We start from the raw sequence: 23,676 nt of genomic DNA on the forward strand, positions 1-23,676 counted from the left end.
CTTAGCCTCTCTCTTCTCTTACAGGACATTCCAAATGATGCAATTGTATTTTTAAAATGTATCACAAATCTCATTAAATATTGTTTTAAAGTAAATTTGGGGGAGGGGGCTAGGTGGCTCAGTTGGTTAAGCTTCTGACTTTGGCTCAGGTCATTGTCTCTAGCTTTGTGAGTTTGAGCCCCACACTGGGCTGTTTGCGGTCAGCACAGAGCCTACTTTGGATCCTCTGTCCCCCTGTCTCTGCCCCTCCCCTGCTCACACACACGCACTCTCTCTCTCTCAAAAATAAATGAACTTTTTTTTAAAAAACAAGTAAATTTGGAGGGGTGCCTGGGTGGCTGGGGTTGGTTGAGTGTCTGATTGATATCAGCTCAGGTCATGATCTCACAGTTTGTGGCCTCAAGCCCCACATCAGCCCCAGTGGAGCCTGCTTGGGATTCTCTCTCTGTCTCTCTCTCTCTTTCTCTCTTGCTTGCTCACCTTCTGCCCCTCCCCCTCTCTCAATAAATAAATAAATATTTAAAAAAATCAACACATAAAATAAATGTGGAGATCTGCCAGAAATTTTCACTCCCAAAGCAAATTTCAAAAGATGTTCTGAAACAGGGTACTAAGCAGAACTATAAATTCATTTTATCATAGACGAGTAGAAGTTAGAAAAACAGATTAGAAGTCATCTAGGATAGTTACCTCATTTCGCAATTGAGAAAACTTTGTCACAAAGAGGTGAAGGTGAAATAATGTTCCCAGAATTGCAAAGCTCCCTGCAGCAAAGCTGTGACTAGGCAGTGCAGTGTCATATAGTTAAGATTCTTACTCTGGAGTTAGACTCACTGAGCTTAAGTCTACCATGTACTGGTTGTATGACCTCAACAATGTTACATAGCGTCTCTGTTCTTTTTGTTGTTGATTTGTTTTCTTTTTGCCCTCCTTCCCTTCTCTCTTCCTCTCTTCTCCCTCCCTTCTCCCCCCCGCTCCTTCTTCCAGAATGTAAATATAGTAATAGCACAAGAATATAATAAAATAAAAGCTATATGATCCACGCAAAGCACGTGGAACAGTTCTTAACGTAGACTGTCATAGCTATTATTATTGTCTGCTTTCTAATTTACTGCTCTTTTTCATCATGTCATGTTGATTTATTTTCCCACGTTCTTCTCCTAGTTCAATCTTAATAAAGTTAGAAAAAATTCAGTTCTGGTACTTCCATTCAAGGTATCACAGTACCTCATGCTCCGATGCAGCCCTTTTTCCCCCCAATTGCACTGTAATGAGAGATAATACAAAAAAGAAAAAGCAGAGCATCAGAGATGAGCTCAAAATTAAAGTAAACATATCTGCGGATCAGAAATGGAACAGATTTGCAAAGTAGTAAGCATGGCTGAAGCCAGAGGCTTGCTAGGTGTAAGAGCAGGCATTGACAGCATAGTAGAAACTCGGTATTCTGCAGCTTTGATTGTGGAGTCAGAGCCAGCTCAGTGCTTGAACTTGCAGTGCAGTGTTACCCTTCACTCATGAAAGGAGATTGATAATGATGGTTAGAGGTTTTCTGGGACTAGGACTTATAGCGAGCTTTGGTACAGAGGTCTGAATGAAACAGAGAATAGCCCAGCAGCTGTAGACTGAACTAAACTGCCCACCTGCTGTCCTAGAATTGGATCTATGATATCCTGAGTATCACTGTGTATTAAGAATTCTGGACCATCATTGTGGCATCGGATCGCTGGGGGATAGCTACATCACCCACAAACTTACTGAACAGAGAAGGCGAACATAGGAGAGGGAGCAAGAGATAAAAATAACAACAAAGAATCTCTTTTTCTTCTACTTAAGATACGAGTATAGAAGCAGGGATCAACAAACAAGACTAATAAAATTGAATAACGGATCACATTGCTATGGAAACCTGCTTTATGGAGGACGTGGTTTAACAAACAGTGGAAGAAGGATAGACCCTTAGATAAATTGGTGCTGGAACAGCTGGCTGTATATGTAGAAAAAAGTGAGTTCCCTACCATATATGATACACAAAAATACATTTCAGCTGGATTCAAGGCTCTAAAATTGTAAAGCAAAGACAATACTTTCAGAAGAAAATGAAAAAAATCTTTTAATATATTTTTAGTAGGGAATGACCTTTTAAAGTGTAAACCACAAATCATTAAGGAAAATATTGATGAAATTTACTACATTAAAATGAAAAATCGCCCACTAAAAGAATAAACAAAGTTAAATGATGAATGATTCACTCAGAGAAGATATTTGCAGCATGTATAACCATTAAGCAATTAGTGTAGAGGAAATAAAGAGCTTCTACAAATCAATAAGAAAACACACCATCCAATAGACGAATGGGCAAAGGATATGGACAGTCAGTTCATGGAGAAGACAAGAGTAGTCCAAAACATTAAAAGATCTTTAATCTCACTAAGAAACAGAGAAATGGCATTTTATTCCCATCACATAGACAAAAGTTAAAATACCTAACAATGATACTTGCTTGCAAGGATATAAAGCAGCAGAACTGTTTTTACACTACTATGGAGAGAATAAAGTGGAAATATGTAGTAATAGATATTTATGCACTCAAGATGTCCCATGATCAAGCTTTATTAATATGGAGGGATGAGAATGAGAAACTCTCAGAAATGTGAACAATAAACCATGCATTTGAAGGTTTCTAGCAGGTTTGTTTCAAAACAAAATATAAGTAAGTACATGTGTAGTAAAAACATAGTAGAAAATAGATTATGTATTGTGGTGTATTAATTCAGCAGGATATTCAGAAGTGGAAATTGACCAGAACTTCAATATTAGCATGGATAAATCTCAAACACATAATGCTGAGTTTAAAAAGCAAGTGAAATGGGGCGCCTGGGTGGCGCAGTCGGTTAAGCGTCCGACTTCAGCCAGGTCACGATCTCGCGGTCCGTGAGTTCGAGCCCCGCGTCAGGCTCTGGGCTGATGGCTCAGAGCCTGGAGCCTGTTTCCGATTCTGTGTCTCCCTCTCTCCCTGCCCCTCCCCCGTTCATGCTCTGTCTCTCTCTGTCCCAAAAATAAATAAACGTTGAAAAAAAAATTAAAAAAAAAAGCAAGTGAAAAATGATTATTTTTCTCTTACACATAGCAAGAGAAATTTGAAAAATTATGAAGAACCATATTGTCTTGTTTAGGGATACACAATAGGCAAAAAATTAATTCAGGAAATGAAAACCTCTGAGTAATGCTAGTTACTGAGACTAGGTGGCTAGTGGGTGGTGAAGAGAACTAAGAGTTAAGTAGGGTTTGGGGAGAATTCAATAAAATCAATGCTATTTTATTTTCTAAGTGAAATAAATATGGCAGGATGATAAAACTGAGAATTATCCCATAACTGGGCAGTATGTACATAATAAGTCCATTATATTATCATCTACTCTTGTCCTGTTTCTAAAGGAAGTTAAAAATCTCATAACGAAAAATTCTTCCCATTTTCTTTATGTGCTCATTTGACATGAAATCTCTGAACCACCTTGGTAAATCGAGGATGTCATACTATAGGTGTGCCTTCATAGAAGGAGAGGTGGGCGAGGGTATGTATGTGTACATGCTTTGCACCTCTCTTCATTTGGTCTAACAGAGCTGGCAGCGCCTAAACAAATAACTTTCCTACTTCAGTGACAACGACTATTAAAATTTAAACAAATGAGAAAATCTCAGAGTTATCAATCCTTTTTTAAAAGCTTTCAGAGATCTCCTACATTTGACTCACTGCTCCAAATATGTGGTCTTCCGAATCTCAGAATGACAGTGACCACATGTTGCCTGTCTTTGGGTTGGTGGTGGATTGCTGATGAGCCATCCAAATATCCAGCTTGCATTGTTGAATCTTTTAAAAAACTTAGTTGCCAGTTATCACCATGGTAGTTGAATCAGAAAGTAAATAATTTAAAGCCATTATGTGAAGAAGTAAATATTTATTTATTTATTTATTTATTTATTTATTTATGTATTTGTTTATTATTTTAGAGAGAGAGTGTGTGTGAGTGGGGAAGAAGGGCAGACACACAGAGAGAGAAAGAGAGAGAGAGAGAGAGAGAGAGAGAGAGAGACTCTTAAGCATTCTTTGTGTACACCACAGAGCCCCAACACAGGGCTCGATCCCATGACCCTGGGATCAAGTCATGAACCGGAATCAAGAGTTGGACACTTAACTGACTGAGCCACCCAGGCACCCCAAGAAGTAAAATCTTAATAATTTATACAACATAGAAAAATATTACATCTCTTGTTTATTGTATTTTAAAGCTTATGGCTTTTTCATATTTCATCAGCCATTTGAAGATTCTGTTTTGTGAAATGTTTATCCAAATCTTTGGCACATTTCAGTTTTCTTTTTCTTGTTGATTTGTGGGACTTTTCATATACTTTTAATCCAGTTTTTTTTTTTTTACTGACTATATGTATTACAAATAATCTTTACCTTGTGATTTGAATTTCTCTCACTATCTTAGCGGTGACTTTTGATGAAGAGATGTGCCTTTTCATCAATATTTTTTCTCTATGGCTAGTGCTTTTAAAATCCTATTTAATACATGCTACTTATTTGAAGATCAGAAGTTATTCTTCTATGTTATTTTTTTTTTTTGATTTAGAGAGAGAGAGAGAGAGAGAGAGAGAGAGCGAGCATGAGCGCATATGGGGGAGGGACAGAGAGGGAGAAATAAAATTTCAAGCAGGCTCCAAGCCCAGTGTGGGGCTCCATCTCATGAACAAGAGATCTTTTAAAAATTTTTTTTTTTTTAATTTCAGAATAATTGTAATTCACAGGAGATTTCAAAGATAGTACAAGGAGGGCCTATGTACCCTTCACCAAGTTTCTCCCATGGCTTCATCTTCCGTAACTGTAGTACAATACCAAATTAGGACATTTACATTGATAAAATATGTGTGTATAGTTCGATGAATGTAAGATCTTGACCTGAGCCGAAATCAAGAGTTGGACGCTTAACTGACAGCCATGCAGGTACCCCTCTTCTATATCATTTTCTAGAAGTTTTATTGTTTTACCTTTCACATAATCTTACTGGTTTGATTTTTGTGTATGGCATGAAGTAAGAGGTCAAACTTGTTTTTTTTTCCCTTATATGTATCCAATTAATCAAGTTCCGTTTATTTAAATGGCCATACTTTCCCATGGCTCTGCATACCACTTTGTCATAGAAGTGTTCATAAGTCCTTTCTGTTTCTTGCTTTAATTCTGTTTCATTGATTGGCCTATTTGCCTATATTTGTGCTACTCTCACAGTGTCTTTGTCATTATAGATTTATAACAGGTCTTGATATCTAATAGTAGTAGTAGTAACAGCAGTACATCACCTTGTTCTTTGCTCTTTAATCTGCTCCATTGTATTTCCATACAGATTTTAGTATCAGCCTGTTTATACACACACACACACACACACACACACACACAGATAGAACTGCTAGAATTTTGTTTGGGATTATTTTGAATTTATAGATTTCTATGTTAAAAACTGGCAAGTTAATATTGAGACTTCTAGTTCATAATTATAGTATATCTCTTAATTTATTAAGGTTATTATTATTTTAATTTATCGCATTAATGCTGTTTTGTTTATTGCATGAAAGACATCTTTTCTTAGGTTTGTTTCAAGAAATTTTCCTTTTTTATTTTTTCCATTGAAGTATAATTAACACACAGTGTTATATTAGTTTCAGGTGTACAATAGAATGATTCAACAATTCTATGTATTTCTCAGTGCTCATCATGATAAGTGTACTCTTGATCCTCTTTATTTCACCCATCCTCCCATAAATTATGGATTCAATTTCATTTCATTCAAATTGCTTCTTAAATTTGTAACTTGATAGCTTTCATTATTTTTAGAAACTCTTTTATCCATTATCTCTTCAAATATTGCTTCTATCTATTTTCCCTTCTTAGGCATTGATACTTTAATGGCATTTGTTAGAACGTTTTACCCTATTACCCATATCTCATAAACTCTATGTTTTTTCTCCTTTATTCTTTTCAGTTGCAGATTGGTTATTTTCTCTTAACTTACATTTCGGGTTTTCAATCTTGTTTTCAGTTGTATATAAACTTTCTTTAGATCTAAACTTCTCTAAGTTTGTACTTTTGTATTTTTAGTTCAGAGATATTTATTTGATGCTTTATTATAATTTCTAGTTCTTTGATAATTTATACAAATATTTCATGGACATATTCAGAGTTATTGCGAAGTCTATGTCTAATAACAAGACTATCTGTGAATCTTTGTGATTTTTTTTCTGATGACTCTATTTTGCATGTTGGTCACATGGCCTTCTATCTTAATGATCATCATATGTTAAAAATTATATAGCTACTTTGACACTCTGGAGTTGTTAAGGTCCTACAAAGTAATTCTTATTTTGGCAGGCTGTTAACATAAGGGAAGATCACTTTGATCCAGTTTGGGTTCTAGCTGATTTGCAGCTGTACTTCAGTATTTAAGAAGGCAAGTTTCTTTCCAGTTTATCCCTATTGTTAGGATGTAAATCTTCAGGCATTCCAATAGAAACTTGAGTGTTTTACAACCCTCTACTCCTTCTTTTCCATTACGAGTCTTGAGTTCCAGGTTGGTTTGTTTCCCGCCCCCCCCCCCCCCCCCACCAAGAAATTGTGGTGGCAGGAATTGCTGTTCATTTTCTAAGCCTCTCAGTCACAGTTTTTGTTCAGTTTCTCAGTTTTTCAACCACTAGTTGCTTGGGCAGATATTCCAAAGGGGGAAAAACGGCATGTCAGTGTAAGACGTTTCTATACATTTTTTTCCTTGGGATGTTAATGCTTCCAGTGCTGATTGTCTTTGTAGTTCTCTGATACCTGAAAGAGATGTTTCTATTTTACATTCTGTTTAGCTTTTCTGGTTGTGCTTGAGAGAGAGCCTGGTGGACAAAATGCTAGTAGGTCCTTGGCAGAGTGACAAATGCATGTGTAATACTAACACTACTGTCTGTAACATTTTGAAACTGAATTCTAGTGGGGAGCAAGTGGAGGAAAATAGCATGAAGAAAAAATGGAGATAAGCTCAGGGACACTGGTGGCAAAAGTAATGATATTCTGTAGACTAGAAGTTGACGAGGCATTGCTGAAATGATCTATTTTTATTTAACTTATTTTGGCACAAGTGAAGAGTACTTTTCACTTGTTTGGTAGTTTATAGAGCTTGAAAGAAATATTCACTTTAGTTTTCTTCTGTTCTTAATTTGTTACCTGAAAATTCTTCATCAGAATTTATCTTTAGCTTTTATCCATTTTTGGGCAGCTTCCTTTTTATTTTGGACTAAAATTAACTTGACAATATTATTGTTTTTCTCTTTCTCTTGGCTTAATTTTCAGCTTCATTTGAGTGTTGAATTGTAGTCCATTTTACACAGAATTAGGGAAAAGTAGACAGGTTTCATTCCCATTAATTCTATCCCCCTACTGGTTTTTTCTACTCTAGATATTGTATGTTATAATTTTGTTTAAGTTTTTGGTAGTATATGCTTGGAAGTAAATTCATCTTTCCCTGTGTTACTATCATCAGAATATTACCCGTATATTTATTAGTCTATCAAAATCTATGGCAGCACTATACAATAAAACTGAGCTCTGCAATATGGTAGATAGAAGTTGCAGGTGACTATTGAACTCTTGACAAGAGGATAATCCTATCATGACATTGATATATATTTTTTAAATTTTAACTAATTTAAAATTTAAATAGCTACATGTAGCTTAGAGCTTCCATATTATACAGTGTAGTTATAGCGTAGATAGAAGACCTATGTAATTAACTTAGGTAAATTTGGATTCCAGAGAATCCAAGTTACTACGAGAGTGGCTAATATTAATCTTTATAAAATGCATTTTCAAGGAAAAATTGTTTAAATATTTTCATTTTGAGGTATTTGTCTTTTCATATTATCAATAAAATATTTGCAAGGTCATTAATGAGAAGTTTATTAAGTGATGTTATTATTCTTTTTTATTATAAGCCACAAAATGTCCTTTAAAAAATAAGACTGACCTAAGGCATGAGTTTATCTTTAAATTACCTTACAATTTATCTTTATAATTATAGATTTATGCTGTTTTTTTTCTTCCAGTAATCATCTTGGTTATAGAAATATATCACATTGAATGGTTTTATTTACTATGAGGAACTGAGAGTTAATTATATATATTAAATAAGCTTTTTAAAAAAATTTTTTAATGTTTATTTTTGAGAAAGAGAGATAGAACATGAATGGGGGAGGGGCAGAGAGAGAGAGAGAGACACAGAATCTGAAGCAGGCTCCAGGCTCTGAGCTGTCAACACAGAGCCTGATGCGGGCTCGAACTCCTGAACCATGAGATCATGACCTGGGCCAAAGCTGGATGCTCAACTGACTGAGCCACCCAGGCGCTCCATTAAATAAGCTTTTTTTAAGTTTATTTTGAGAGAGAGAGAGAGAGAGAGAGAGAGAGAGAGAATATGAGAGGGCAGGGGCAGAGAGAGAAGGAATCCTAAGCAAGCTCTGTGCTCTCAGCAAAGAGCCCAACATGGGGCCTGATGCGGGGCTTGATCCCACAACCCTGAAATCATGACCTGAGCCAAAATCAAAAGTCAGATGCTTAACTGACTGAGCCATCCAGGTGCTCCAGGAGTTAATAATATTTGATTAAGTATTTATTACAAGACTTAATTTTTTCATTAGTCGTATTCTATTCGTAAATCTTTGTATACAGTATGTTAATGTTCAATAATGTTATACAATTAGGAGTCTGTAGTTGACAAAAGTTATAACTTTGGGGCAGTTTGAGGAATTTTAATAAAAAAGTAGATTAATAGTTTTTAGTGTATTTAGGGAAAGGAATTAATCTATACTACTTTAACATTTTTCTAAATCACCAATCATCTTGCAATTTTTCCTCTGTTTTAGTAAATAATAAACGACTTTTTGGAAATTGAAGAGACTGACATGCAGAAAAGCCAGATATCACCTTAACTACTCATTATGGAATTTCATCTTTATATATGGCTTATTAGTGCCAGCATGAATATTGCTACCATAATAATAAAAATGTAATTAAATTCTAAGAAAAATAAGTGATAGAATTGTACTGCAAAACCACAATAATAAATACTAAGCTTTAAAATATATAATGTGGAAATTTGTCATCAGATAAAAACTCAATACTAGTTAATAGTTTATCATTATAACCAATTAATTAGATTAATTGTAATTTACTTGACTGGGAAAAAAGCCAAAAAAATAAATTAAAACTTGCAAAAATGGTGGTGATATCAAGATGTCGGTTGCCCTTTAATTAGCCAAAAATTATTTTGTATTATGTGTTAATATTTTTAATTGACAATATTTTACCCCATGTTTTCAAAAACATATATAATTCTAGATCTGCAGTTTCGCATATAAACTGAACACCTGACCATCTGAACAATCTAGAGCTCTTTGGAGTAATCTGTGACTTGATAGATGATGGAAATATGGCCTCTGATATCTGTAAAACTTCCTTTTTATTGTTCTTTGCCACACTGTTGGAACCACCCAAACATATCATTTATAAATTTTAATACAAATTATCTATGTGCATAATGGTTGTAATCACAGACATTTTCTAAAATATTAGGAATCTGTTTAAAGAAAATGTAATTAAAATAAGTTCACATTTTTGAGTCATAGGATTATCAACAATATGGGCCTTTATATTTAAATTTTTGTCTTGTTTTTACCTGGCATCTAAAAACACAAATGTATTGACTTCATTTTAAACTTTAAAACTTTAATCTTTTTTTAAAATTTTTTTTTAATGTTTGAGACAGAGAGACACAGAGCATGAATGGGGGAGGGGCAGAAAGAGAGGGAGACACAGAATCAGAAGCAGGCTCCAGGCTCTGAGCCGTCCGCCCAGAGCCCGACGCGGGGCTGAAACTCATGGACCATGAGATCGTGACCTGAGCTGAAGTCGGACGCTTAACCGACGGAGCCACCCAGGCGCCCCTAATCTTTTTTTTAATATTTTAACCTAGTTTTAATAATTTAATGTTTTAATATTTGTTTTATTGTGCTATATCTCTTTTGCCAGATGAGGTCATATTTGGTGTCCACATTTTAATGTTAAGCATGTTATAATGAATATACATTTAATTATCTAAATTTTATCTCAGGTTGCAAACATACATATATATATTATGTAAATATATATAATATATATATGTATATATATATACATATATATAATATATATATGTATATATATACACATAATATATATAGTCAGAAAGTCTAATTTATTCTTTTCTAGTCTCTGTCTCTTATTATTCTCCCTTTTTGCTTTCCTACTTTCATCCCTTTTCTCTGTTTCCCTTGAGTGCTCTTAAAGATTGAAATTATCACCTAGCAGCCTTGCATACTTTGAGAGGTGACTCACCACAATGATTGATCCACATTATTTAAATGGTTTCTTAATAAAGACTAGTAATGGGTGATCTGAAATTTGAAATTACATCTCTCTGTCTTTATATTATTTTTCCTGATATCTTTCTCCATCACGATTATTCCTGCTTTGCTTCCCTATTTCTCACACCTGCTCTAGATTTGCCAGACAGCAATTTTAGCGTGACTTGCCACCCGTTATTTCTGTACTACACCCAGTTTGTGTTGTCTCCACTTGGCCTCCTAGACCTACTAATTGAATCAGTGAAAGAAAGCCAAGTGGCTGCTCTTCACTTCTTTTGCTTTTATGTTATTCATTAAAAATTTCCTAAAATAGCCAGAAATTTTCTCTCTTCAAGTCACTTTCCTATTGTCTATTTCCATGCTCTAACAAAACAGCATGCTTCCTCTTTTACTTAGAAGAATGAGTCAAGCTGACATAAGTTTTACCTATACCCCACCTCTCTACTTCATCTTCCTGAGCTTCTAGAAACGTTCAAGTACCTAAAAGTCCCAGATATTCCTTTATGGGTATTGACATCATGAAGATAAATGCTCTTAAGGAGCTCACGGTCCACTGTGGGAAATAGACAAGAAACAAATAAGTATAAAATGATGTATATGCTTATAACCAAAAGGGGAAATGTATATTGTTGGAGCATAGGTGTGGGAGTATCTGCATCTCCGTGAATCTTCATGAGATGATAAGGGAACTGTAAGAAATCTCCTGTGGCTAATATTATATTGTTTAGAATGGGTAGGCAGGTTTTTATTTATTTGATTGATTTTTACTTTGATGACCATGAATTAACTCTTCATACATACATTTTTTTTGATAGACCATGGAAACATTGAGAATAAAAGAAAAACAATCATTCTTTTAATGAACCACCAAAAGTGTCAGTCTAATTCCATTTATCTATTTCATCCTTTCTATTCTGTGGCATAGTGCTCTCTTTAATAACCTTGTATTCCTTTTGATAAGAGTCTTGTTGACCAGAAAGGTCACAATGGTATTTACTTTTAAATAACCTGTTTTTCCTATGTATGTCCTTGGAATAGGGTAAATATGTATTTGAAATCAGAGTAATTTTTATCAAAGGAACTCACCAAAATGAACAAGCACATCATATTTATGAGCTTGTTTGTTGCCTTAGCTGATATTCAAGCGTATATTTTTGTGTATAGACTTAAATAGAATACAGCAATCAAACATGGAGCTAAAATTAGCAGACATAATGTCAAGGAGGAAAAAGGTTTTCATCTTTGATCATTAGATGAATATGACAGATGCAGTACAAAGATCAACTCAATTGCTCTTCTCCAAACTGAGAAGCTGTAGTTGTAAATTCTTTGGAAGCATCTTTCTTCAATGTTGCAATGTCCATTTGGCTACATTTGGGTCAAAACACATAATCCTTCTCACCATTCTATAATATGATATAGTGGTAATATGGTTGTTTTCCTTGATGGAATTAATGTGGTTGGATTCTAGAATGTTTTAAAGAATGAGGATGAAATTATTTAGATTTATTTTCAAGGAATAATTTGAATTCATGCTTCCTCTTATATTCAGGTTCAAAACGTTGTTTGTGGCTGGAGAACGATGTGATGTGGAGACCCTGGAATGGTCCAAAAAGGTCTTCAGAGTACCTGTCCTAGACCACTGGTGGCAAACTGGTGAGCATTTTCCAAACATGTACAGAAATATTGCAGAAGTGTTCGAAAACACTGCAAGGATTGGAGAAGACCCTGAGCTATTACCGTCAAGCATAAACTCAGGACTTAGGTGGTTCTGGCTTCAGTAGAAATAAGCAATTCTTTGGTTATCCTTTTGTTGAAAAGGTCTCTGTAAACGATATCAATGACGCCATTTTCCTGGTCTCTAGGTATAGAGTATTGAAGATCTTGCTTGCTTCTCCTCCTCTTTGTTTTGCCTGTATCCAGTAAGTGACTAAATCTCAGATTTTCCTTTGAAGCGTCTGTTGGATTCATACCACCTCAGCGCTCCCATTGCCTTTGAGCTGTGGCAGCTGCATTATCATCTGCCCCGATTTAAATTGTCCTCATCACTCATCTCTGTTCCCTCTGCTTTGCTGTAGGGCTGGCACAGTGTTCCCAGAGTACTTTTCTTAAAGCAGTGTTTCTCTCATAAGATTTTCTGTGGTTCTCTGGCTCCCTTCTTGTGTTCTATAAAATTAAATGTATCTTTCTCCAAAACATTTATCATTATATGTATAATTTATTTACTTATTTTGTTTATTCTCTATTTTCCTCACACTAAGTGATCCCTGGGAAACAAATTGTCATATTAAGCGGATGTAACATGAAATTTAATACAATTTAAAAAAAGAAAAAAACCTTTCTGCTGCTTTTTTTTAAGTTTATTTATTTATCTATTTGAGAGAGAGTGAGAGAGAACGAGTGGGAGAAGGACAGAGAGAGAAGGAGACAGAGAATCCCAAGCAGGCTATGTGCTGTCAGCACAGAGCCCATCATGGGGCTTGAACTCACAAACTGCGTGAGATCATGATCTGAGCTGACTGAACTCAAGAGTTGACACTTCACTGACTCAGCCACCCAGGCGCCCCTATGCTGCTTCTTTTTAGGCATATTTGTGTATATATGTGAAAGTAAGGAAATTAACTGGAACCTGTTTTCCCCTTCACTGAGTATAGAGGTTTTGTTGGGTTTTCCATTTGACTCACAAAAAGTAACTGAGCTATGAGAACCTTGTGGCCTTTTTATGTACATATTTTAAAGCAATTTTTTAAAAGTTTATTTTTGAGAAAGAGAGAGTGTGAGTGAGGGAGGGGTAGAGAGAGAGGGAGATGGAGAATCCCAAGCATGTTCTGCATTGTCAACTCGGGGCTTGACCCACGAACCATGAGATCATGACCTCAGCTGAAATCAAGTCAGACACTTAACTGACTGATTCACCCAGGCACCCCTGTATGTAAATATTTTAGTTCAGTTCTACTTAGTTTAGTAAATTACATAAACCCTTTTAGATTAATGTTTTCAGAATTTTTATCTTCTGAGTAACTGGGCAGAGTATCAAATTTGAATGAAAACAATTTTTAAATAAATTTTCTTTGCAAAGATTAAGCCTGATTTTAAAAATAGTAAGAGTCTAGAAAATCAAGTGAGTGACTAAAACTGAAGTTCATTGTTTGATATTTTAGAACTCTTTGATTCTGATAAATGATACTTTTTATATTATCTTCTTGGATATTGCTCTTTGGAAAAACATGTTTTCCATATCTTTGGTAATACAAAATATAAAATGAATGATCAGAGTGGAATACATTTTCCTTAAATACAGTGAAAATCAGAAAGAGTTTCTATTCTCTCTAGTTTTATTTGCTAAGGGAAAAACTTCTTACCTAAATTCAGATTTGTAACTATTTAGGAAATAAAAATGATAAGACTGAATTCAGAGAAAGAGCAGTGCCATATGTAGAAATATACAAAAACAAGTGAAGACTTACTGTTTCTGCAAGGAAGAGTATTTATAGGATTGATGCATCCCCTTATTCACCAGGAAAATTCTAACTGTTACTCTCCTAGGTAGGAAGAGGAAAATATCTTATCAACTTTAAGATGATTTTCCTTTCCTTTTCCTGGTCAATATGAGGGGTTGTTTCCAACACAGTGACCTCATGCAAGTGCTTGCAGAAAAATACTGTTTTTCCCCCATTATAGGTGACTATGCCAAAGCCTACTGAAGGAAATCAGCATATTAATACATAAAGTTATGATTCTTTTTTTCTTGTTAGTATCTTTATATATAATAGCTTGTGCAGATGTATGTAGTTAGTGCATCCAGGCTTACGAAAAGCTTACTGACACCTAAAAAACACACATAGGAGTTCCCTGGTGGGTACTGAGTTTCATGTGAATTTGCAATTTTTTCTTTAATGTCTTGTTTAGAGAAAATTAATAGCAACATTATGTCAGTTTGCCATCATTTTAATCAGGTTTGAAGGGCTGCTCAGTACTGTGGAAAACATAGTGGATTTCTACTAATAATGACTGATTCTATCCCCTCCCATCTGATTTTACAGAATTTGATGTTGTGTCCAATTAAAGTACAGAAATACATACCTGTGGAGAGGTGGATAGGTAGCCAGTCAGGTAGGGAGTTTTGTACTTTATAAAAGAAATTCATCCCAGGTGATGCAGATGTCAGCTACTAACAAAATTTCCTTCAAATTTTTATTCAGTTGCATAGAGGGAATCAATTCATTACTTTCAAAGTTGTATTGGGGTGCCTGGGTGGCGCAGTCGGTTAAGCGTCCGACTTCAGCCAGGTCACGATCTCGCGGTCCGTGAGTTCGAGCCCCGCGTCAGGCTCTGGGCTGATGGCTCGGAGCTTGGAGCCTGTTTCTGATTCTGTGTCTCCCTCTCTCTCTGCCCCTCCCCCGTTCATGCTCTGTCTCTCTCTGTCCCCAAAATAAATAAAAACGTTGAAAAAAAATTAAAAAAAAAAAACAAAGTTGTATGATGTGGCGAGTAACTGCAAAGTGATACTCAGGTTTAATTGCAGCTTTTTTTGAGAGTGAGAGAGAGAAGGAGTATGAGTGGGGGAGAGGGGCAGAGGGAGAAAGAGAGAGAGAGAGAGAGAGAGAGAGAGAGAGAGAATCTTAAGCAGGCTCCATGCTCAGCAGCAGAGCCTGATGTGGGGCTCAATGCCCACATGACCTGAGCCAAAATCAAGAGTCGAGATGCTCAATCGACTAAGCCACCCAGGCACTCCCCACGGACCTTTCTTAAAGTGATATCAAATTAATGTTAAATCACCAGGGAGAAAAAGGCAAGTACTTTGTGGGTTATTATTAACTCTTAGGAAAGAGAAAGGAAAATCCAATGTGTTTGTCACAGTCATGAATTTCCTACTATTTACATATTAAATGGATGGGGGCATGTCCACAAGAGTGGCCATGTGAAAACCTGATAGCATTTGAAGGCATGTTAAGCTTTGGCCAAAGAAATACTTTTCATTTCAAATTTCAGATTTTCTACAAGATCTTTTTTCTTGTTATTGACTTAGAAATTGATTTTTTTATATAATCGTACACTTTTATGAGTCTTCCATACAATGTATAATTTATGAATTTGCTTTCTGATTACATTAATATAAGTGTACAAATGGCTGCTTAGAAACTGTGATGTATGATTTAGAATTAATTAGGGATATGGTAAGTAACTAAAATGTATGAATAAAAATTGATTAATTCCTGTGACTTGAGTTATAAGAAGGCATTCTGCAGTCAATCCATTTCATTACCATGTTGTTTTTGTTACGTTAGTGAAATTTGTATTAGCAATAACAGATTTCTGGTGACTGGCATTCTCTTTTGGCCCCTTGATATCAACACCATTTAATATTTGATTTAAATAATATATAAGATTCTAAACTGAGAACTAATCTGTGGAAAATTTGAGAACCAATCAACCCCTTGCAGGAGCATTTAAATAAAAACATCATTATTCAACATGACTGAAATATTAAGCCCTTGTTTTGGATTGTGCTAATGTAAACACTTAATGCTTTCATAAAGAAAATTTGTCTTGCTAAATTTAGATAGGAGAGTTGTATATATTTGATTCATAAATCTGAATAAAAGACAAATTGTTGTCATTCATTCAGATTTTTTATCTTCACCATAACTTATCCATAAAATGATTGAAAATACTTGCATAATTGACTGAATCTTTCATTTTCTGTTATACATAGAGAAAGAGAAACAGAGGTGCTGCAATTATAGTTTAAACAGGGGAAATTAAGGGCACCTGGGTGGCTCAGTCAGTTAAGTGTCCAACTCTTGATTTCGGCCCAGGTCATGATCTCATGGTTGTGAGATTGAGCCCCATGCTTGGGATTCTCTCTCTCTCCCTCTCTGTCTCTCTCTGCCCCTCCCACTCGTGCTTTCTTTCTAAATAAATAAATAAATAAATAAATAAATAACATTTAAAAATTTAACAAAACAAAAAGGAGAGATTAAGAGAATAGACAATCGTCCCATTAAGATATGGTAATTCATGGGCAAAAATAAATAAACAGCCAAAACTTCATTATCCTCAGGTATACATCACCAGATAAAACACCCTACTGTTATTAATCATTTTTAACTTTTCCAAAAATCAGATACAAAGCACAATTTTGGAAAGCACTGTGCAGTGCATGGTGTCCTTTGCAGGAAGTTGTTGTTGTTGTGTTTCTGACTAAAGATAACTATAAATATCTTTTTTTTACGTTTATTTATTTTTGAGAGAGAGACAGAGAGACACAGAGCATGAGCAGAGCAGGGGCAGAGTGAGGGGGAGACACAGAAACTGAAGCAGGCTCCAGACTCTGAGCTGTCAGCACAGAACCCGACGCAGGGGCTCGAACTCACGGACTGTGAGATCATGACCTGAGCCAAAGTCAGATGCTCAACCTACTGAGACACCCAGGCGCCCCTGTCTGAAGATAACTATAAAGGAATCATTTTCCTTATGAGTGAATGGCCAAATACAAAAAAAAAAAAAAAAAAAAAAAAGATTCCTTAAATTTCTACTAGAAACTCAAAAACCCTAGACTCAAAAACTCAAAAACTACTAGAACCCAAAACACAGTAGACCTTATTCTTTTTAGAGGTTTTCTTCCTTTCCTTTCCTTTCCCCCTTTCCCTTTCCCTGCAAGACATGATACTGGTTTAGAAGTGATTGTAACAAAACAGCTTGGCATCCCACTTTTTTTTTTTTTCAACGTTTTTATTTTTTTTAATTTTTTTAAATTTATTTTTGGGACAGAGAGAGACAGAGCATGAACGGGGGAGGGGCAGAGAGAGAGGGAGACACAGAATCGGAAACAGGCTCCAGGCTCCGAGCCATCAGCCCAGAGCCTGACGCAGGGCTCGAACTCACGGACCGCGAGATCGTGACCTGGCTGAAGTCGGACGCTTAACCGACTGCGCCACCCAGGCGCCCCGGCATCCCACTTTTTAATGTTAGTTAAGTAGAAACCCTGTTTTTTCACATGCTACCAGTCAATTAAAGACAACGACTGTGAGGTTAGAATACCCAAGTTCCACAAAGGCTTTAATAAAGAACACCTTGGTAGGTAAAGGGTTGAGATGAAAGGAATCCGTGATTCTTTCTATCTGCTGTCAGAATATTGTCTGTGTGATTCCCATCAGAAGATACAGAGCTTACATTGAAAGTATTTCAAGTACCCAAGTAGTGATGAAGTAGTGATGATGTAATAGCTACCAACTTGAGCGGCACTGGGTGGTTTTGTTGTTTGTTTACTTGTTTTGTTTCTATCACTTTAATGAGGGAATAAGATTCTTCATAGTATTTGAGAAACCCTGAGGAGGGATTTCAGTGAGAAAACAGTAGCCACCTAACAGATTGAGACATTGGTGACAATTAAGTTATTGATCTTACTTTATCTGCCTTGAGCCATCTTTGCTGAGTTCTTAGGTCTCAGAGTAATCACAGTATTTCTCTCTCTGTTTGATTGAACTGCTGCAGTTTTAATTGCAGTTGCCAGTTCTGAAGTCACTATGTTCTATACATAGACTAAATCTTCCTCCTTTGAGAAGGAATCTGATAATTTTGGATTTTGTTAAAGTGGATTCAAAGCCTTCAGCAAACTTCTATCATGCCAGTTCTTAAATCAAAATCATTGATCTTAATAGCACACCCCCCCAATACTACCTTATTAAGATATGTCAAGGCCACTTGACACAATAATCCTTTTTTTTCGCACAGTGTAGTAGGATATACTTCCTAAGAACAGACAACTCAACCACAGTTTTAACCACAAAAATTAGTTAGGCTGACCCAATTCAGTCCCTAGTCTTAGGTTTATCTCGGCAAGATCCTTTAGCCCAGGTATTTAAAAAAATTTTTTTTATATTTATTTTTTTGAGAAACAGAGTGAGACAAAGCGTGAGTGGGGGAGGGGCAGAGAGAGGAGACACAGAATCCAAAGCAAGCTCCAGGCTGGGTAAGAGGTCAGCACAGAGCCTGATGCGGGGCTCGAACCCACGAACCGTGAGATCATGACCTGAGCCGAAGTCGGACGCTCAACCGACTGAGCCACCCAGGTACCCCAGCCCAAGTATTTTTTTAAAGACAGCAATACATTTTCTTCACAAAAATCAAAAGTACAAAATGGAATAAGTAATTACAGTTTAGTAACAATTCTCCTAAGCAGAGACCTCTGTGGAAAATGGTACATTTCAAATGTAGTACTGTCCCATTCCTTCCAGGTAGACTAATTGTGACATAGCCAACATTTGAGGATTTGATAGGTAGGGTATCAAAGTTGAAGCCACTTGCTGTTTTGGGTCATCCTCTCCCTTATTACCCCTGCTTTCTCAGGCATTCTGCTTTTATAAGTAAGTTGGTACACTTTTTGCTGAGAGATTCCAATCTGTCAGTCTGGAGCCCTAAATTTACTCTACAGTAGGGACTTTTCTTCATCTTTGGAATTCAACGTTGGAAGCTTTATGACTCTTATTATTTCTGCCTTTTTAAAATGTTTTATTTACTGTTTGAAAGTAAGAGTGTAAGCAGGGGAGGAGCAGAGAGAGGGGGACAGAGGATCTGAAGCTGGCTCCGTGCTGACAGCACAGAGTCCATTGCAGGGCTGGAACTCATGAACTGCGAGATCATGATCTGAGCCAAAGTCTGATGCTCAACCTACTGAACCACCCAGGCTCCCCTATTTCTGCCTTTTTTAAAATAAATGTACAACTGTGTGAAAAATTTATGACTTTCTTCCAACTTAAATGTACTTGTGCCTCACGTAAAATCCTGTATATTTTATCGCAAAATGCTTTTCTAGGACTCAGGCATAAGAGGCCCTACATGGCTGAGATGACAGTGAGGAAAGCATCTTCTTGGTGACTTACCTTGAAGCTTCTATCTTTATTTAAAACATATTTTCTATAGTTTGGGTGCCAAAAGCTACTAGCAAAACTTCCCATGGCTGCAGATCTCAGAGTGAGATACCTGTGTACAACCAAATGCTGCCTTCCTAGGTTCACTTTTGGACTCTTTGTTATTCCTTGCTTTTGGGTTTTACTTCATGTCTGAGTCCATCAAATTCAGGTGCTGTGGTTTCATTAAAGTACAGGCCTGTGTTTTCAAAGACAAAGGATTGCACTAAACTCTTGAAATACACACTGTGGAACCCAGTTCACTGGGTTGAACTGCACTGGACTGACAATGCCTTTGCCCCATGAATGGGGCTGTCCAGGATGTACCATATGCTACTTTCAAATAGTAGAATGCAGAGTCTTTAGTTATGTGAATGGATTACTACTGTCTGCTGCACTTTTTTTTTCAATGTCACAGTCAAAAATAAGTTCATCTCTTTTTTTCATTCATGGGGAAGAATTTTTACATAGTTTAGCATGAGAAGTTGTGATTGGGGAAAAAACAGTTTTATGGATTCAGTGGCTTCTCAGCAATGTTCAGCTAGCGATGCTGACACTATCCATCTGGTGAGAGAGAAGAAAGTCCTGATGCCATCTTTGTTGCCTGGCAACAGGATTTTTTTTTTTCATTTAGAGCAATCTTCATTAGTTTAAGGTAGGTAATTTTTACTGATAATTTGAGAAGCAGGGGCTTAGAGGTAAGCTACATGAATTTGATTTGTGGGAGGAATAATCTCTTGTCAAATGTAAGGCAGCCTTCACAAGGCTTTTCTTTCTGAAAGTGAATAACTGTTTACAAATTGTTAATCCATCTGAAAATGAATCTTCCAAGTCAAATACCACCCTTCGAATCAGACGTTGTCATCTTTGTATTACGATCATGTAGAAAGAACATCGTTTCTTTTTTTTTTTCAAATATGATTACGTGAAGTAGTTTGGATATGTATAATTGCTTTTTAGAATATTTGTTTGTACTCATTATTGTATTTGTGGTCATGTTTTCACAAGAGACTAAACACTGTAAAATCAACGAATGATATAAAGTTGGTTCGGCCTTTGAAATGTCTTCCATTCTAATCCTCCTACCTTGGGCAAGAATCACATTTAATCCACTCTTGAAAGGCAAAAATATGTTATGGTTTTGTTGATCTCTACAAGAAAAAAGAGTTCCTAAACCCTTCCTTCACAAACCTTACTGTCTGGAAATTTGATTTTCCCCCTGTTGCTTATAAACCCTTTCATCGTGGACCCATTGACCCTCACCCCCCCAAAATAGTTTCCAATTCCTCTTGTACTGTCAGTTCTAATTTCAGGAACCACAGGTGACTGTTCTCCTTGGAAAAGCAGTGTAGGTAGTGAAAAGTGATGCTGACTCCTAACAGGACTGCCTTTCAATCCTGGTGCAACACTCACTCTGCAGCTATAGTCAAGGCCTTGATCTTCTGCGGGCACTTTATCTCACGGGCTTGTAGGAAGCTTGAAGTGAAGTGAAATATGTACAAACAATGCAGCAGAATTTGTGACCTACAGGAACTCTCAATAAATATTTTCCTTTTTCCTTCCCTTTCTTTGAATCACCTTTCATGAATGTAAAGGCCATCTTTCGCCTCCTGGCCTGTAGATAATCCAGACTCAAGAAAACTTGGAACGTAAGAGTTCAATTTGTACACGAGAAAAAGTAATCATAGAGAGTTTAATTTCCCGGAGTCAACTTGCTGGTTAAGATTAAAACGGGAACTCTCATTTCTCTGTTTTGTCCACTCCTCCCTTCCTAGGTCTTATCGTATGCCTTCATTAATTCAGCGTTTCTTATCTAACTTAACTGCAGGTAATTTATGAGTTTCTCCACAGTTAGAGGCAGTAAGGGGCTGGTAAGGGAGAAGGATAAGACCACAACTCAAATTAATGGTCTGCTTCCAGTACAAAAAGTTAGGCTGCTTTGAATTAAGTATTTTAAACTGTAATCGTACCATCTCGTGAACACAAAGATTCAATTGATTTTCTTTCACCGGTGTACATCTCACTGTTCTGCTTCCCCTCTGCCGCCACCATTCAAGTTATTTATAGCACACTGCATAGATTCAGAATTGGAGAGAATGGTTTCTTTACAAATTGCTTTTATGCCCATCATGATGCTGTGATTAATATGACTCAGCGGTACCAGGCTGCTGAATTGATTGATTTCCAGGACTTCAGCTCTCTGCATGGGCCACCAACTTCTAAATCCATATTGCTTAAATGTAGTGCTTCTAGAACCACAGTGTGTACAGAATGGCAGATTTTCAGATGCAGCGGGAGCTCTTATTGACAGAGATGGGCTTTGTGAACCTGCCACTGTGTTCTTCCTCTTAACCCTCACTCACATCTACTCTTCTTTCTGCATTGCCTTTCATTTATGAGCCAAAACCCTGGGGTTGTCTGGACCTCTCCCTCTTGCGCTTTCTCCACACTCAAACAATCACCAAGACCCTCTGATTCTGAGTGTAACTCAGATTTGATCTCATCTTCCACAGCTGCTCACCCCTCATCAAACCACCAACATCTAAGTGACTTCTGCTCTGGATTGGGATCCCCAGTTTAGTGCTCCAGTTTGCAACTGAAGAGATTTTTGTAAAATGCAATTCTGAGCAAATCACTTCTGCTAAAACCCGCTCTGCCTCCCATTTTTCCTGGAATGATATCTAAATTTCTTATCCTGGCACAAAAGGCACTTTTTGATTTGCCTCTGCTCATCTCTCTGACTTTGTCTCTTGTTGTTTCTCTTGTCCGCCCTACACCCCTGAGCTTTGCTCTGCTGAATGTCTTGCAGTCAGTCCCTTGATGGTCTAACTTCTCAACCTTTGAACATGCTGCTATTTCTGTTTGGCATGTCTTTCCACCCTTAACACTGCCTTCCCGTTAAAAGAAATGCCTTTCAGAGAGAATTCCATAAATATGTATTGGAGGCCTGACCTTTTAATATCATTCTTGGGATAAGAAAATGTTGGAACAGAATTATAATGATAACATACAGCTTTTTCTCTTCTGAGTCCTCTGTTTCTCCTGCTTCCCATTTCATTTTGGGATTGCATTATTCTGTGATCCGCTATTTATTTTTTTAAGAACCCTGACCTTAATAATGGGAACTGGAGCCTAAACCCATGGAAGAAATATGTATTTACTAGTCAGCAAACAATTCTTGAACATAAAATGTCAGGGACTAGACTGTGTTTGGTTCTGCTGATTCAAATGATTCTCAAGCACTCAGGAAGAACCTGATTTGAAGAGAGTGTTTTCATATAATTATGTGCACAATTCTTTTTGAGAATTGCACTGATTCTTTTTTGGAAGATTTTATAATATTTTTAGTGACCAGTGTTCCAAGTATCTATTGCTGTGTTAACAAACAAACAAACAGACAAACAAAGAAACAAAACCAAGCTACTCCAAAACCTAGTAGCTTAAAATAACAACCATATATTATGGTTTTATGGATGAGGAGTATGGGCAGCGATCAACTAGAGGTTTTACACTGCATGCACTCTTTTTTTTTTTTTTTAAATAAAGTTTATTTACTTATTTTGTGAGAGAGAGAGGGCAACTGCACACGACTGGGGGAAGGGAAGAGAATCTTACGCAGGCTCCGCACTGCCTGCACAGAGCCCAATGCAGGGCTCAAACCTACAGACAATGAGATCATAACTTGACCTGAGCTGAAACCAAGGATGGATGCTTAACTGACTGAGCCAACCAGGGGCCCCACACTCCATGTATTCTTGACTGAGACAACTCAGACAGTATTTAGTGGTGAATAGGCTGGTCTGGTGGGTCCAAGATGGTTTCACTCTCATGCCTGGGAATGGCCACAAGGTTGGAGTCAGTCAAGACTTTTGACGGGAATGCCTGCAAGTGGCATTTTTAGCCTGCAGGATTCAGAATAATGGGCCATTTTACATGGCAGCTCAGAGGTTCCAGAGATAAGGATCTAAAATTCTTAAGGCCTGTGCCTGGAAACAAAGAGTCACTTCTACTCTTTTCTATTAGAGCCATCAAAAAGTAGCTGAGACTCAAATCGAGAGGACATAGGTTCCACCTTTCAATAAGATGAGGATCCAACAAATTGCAGCCAATCTACTCTCCATAGTGAGTACATTTCAAAGTTGTGGATATAGCCTTCTGAATTGATCAACATAATTTCCCCTTCGCTCACCATTCAGAAATAACTTGTCAATATTTTAATGTGTATCTTGCCAAGATATATATTTTTGCTCAGTGCATATTACTTACGTAAAAG

General features: G+C 36.7%; 1 protein-coding gene across 1 annotated transcript in view; it reads left to right on the top strand.

Annotated features, from left to right (window-relative positions):
- ACSS3 (acyl-CoA synthetase short chain family member 3) overlaps window positions 1-23,676 on the top strand; it is a 157,857-nt gene that overhangs the window by 95,826 nt on the left and 38,355 nt on the right. Inside the window, exon 9 of the mRNA XM_043561620.1 lies at window positions 12,044-12,147. Coding sequence (XP_043417555.1) covers window positions 12,044-12,147 — 104 coding nt within the window. The remainder of the gene's footprint in view (window positions 1-12,043; window positions 12,148-23,676) is intronic.

This window comes from Prionailurus bengalensis, chromosome B4, assembly GCF_016509475.1.
Source record: "Prionailurus bengalensis isolate Pbe53 chromosome B4, Fcat_Pben_1.1_paternal_pri, whole genome shotgun sequence".
Classification (NCBI taxonomy): Eukaryota; Metazoa; Chordata; class Mammalia; order Carnivora; family Felidae; genus Prionailurus; species Prionailurus bengalensis.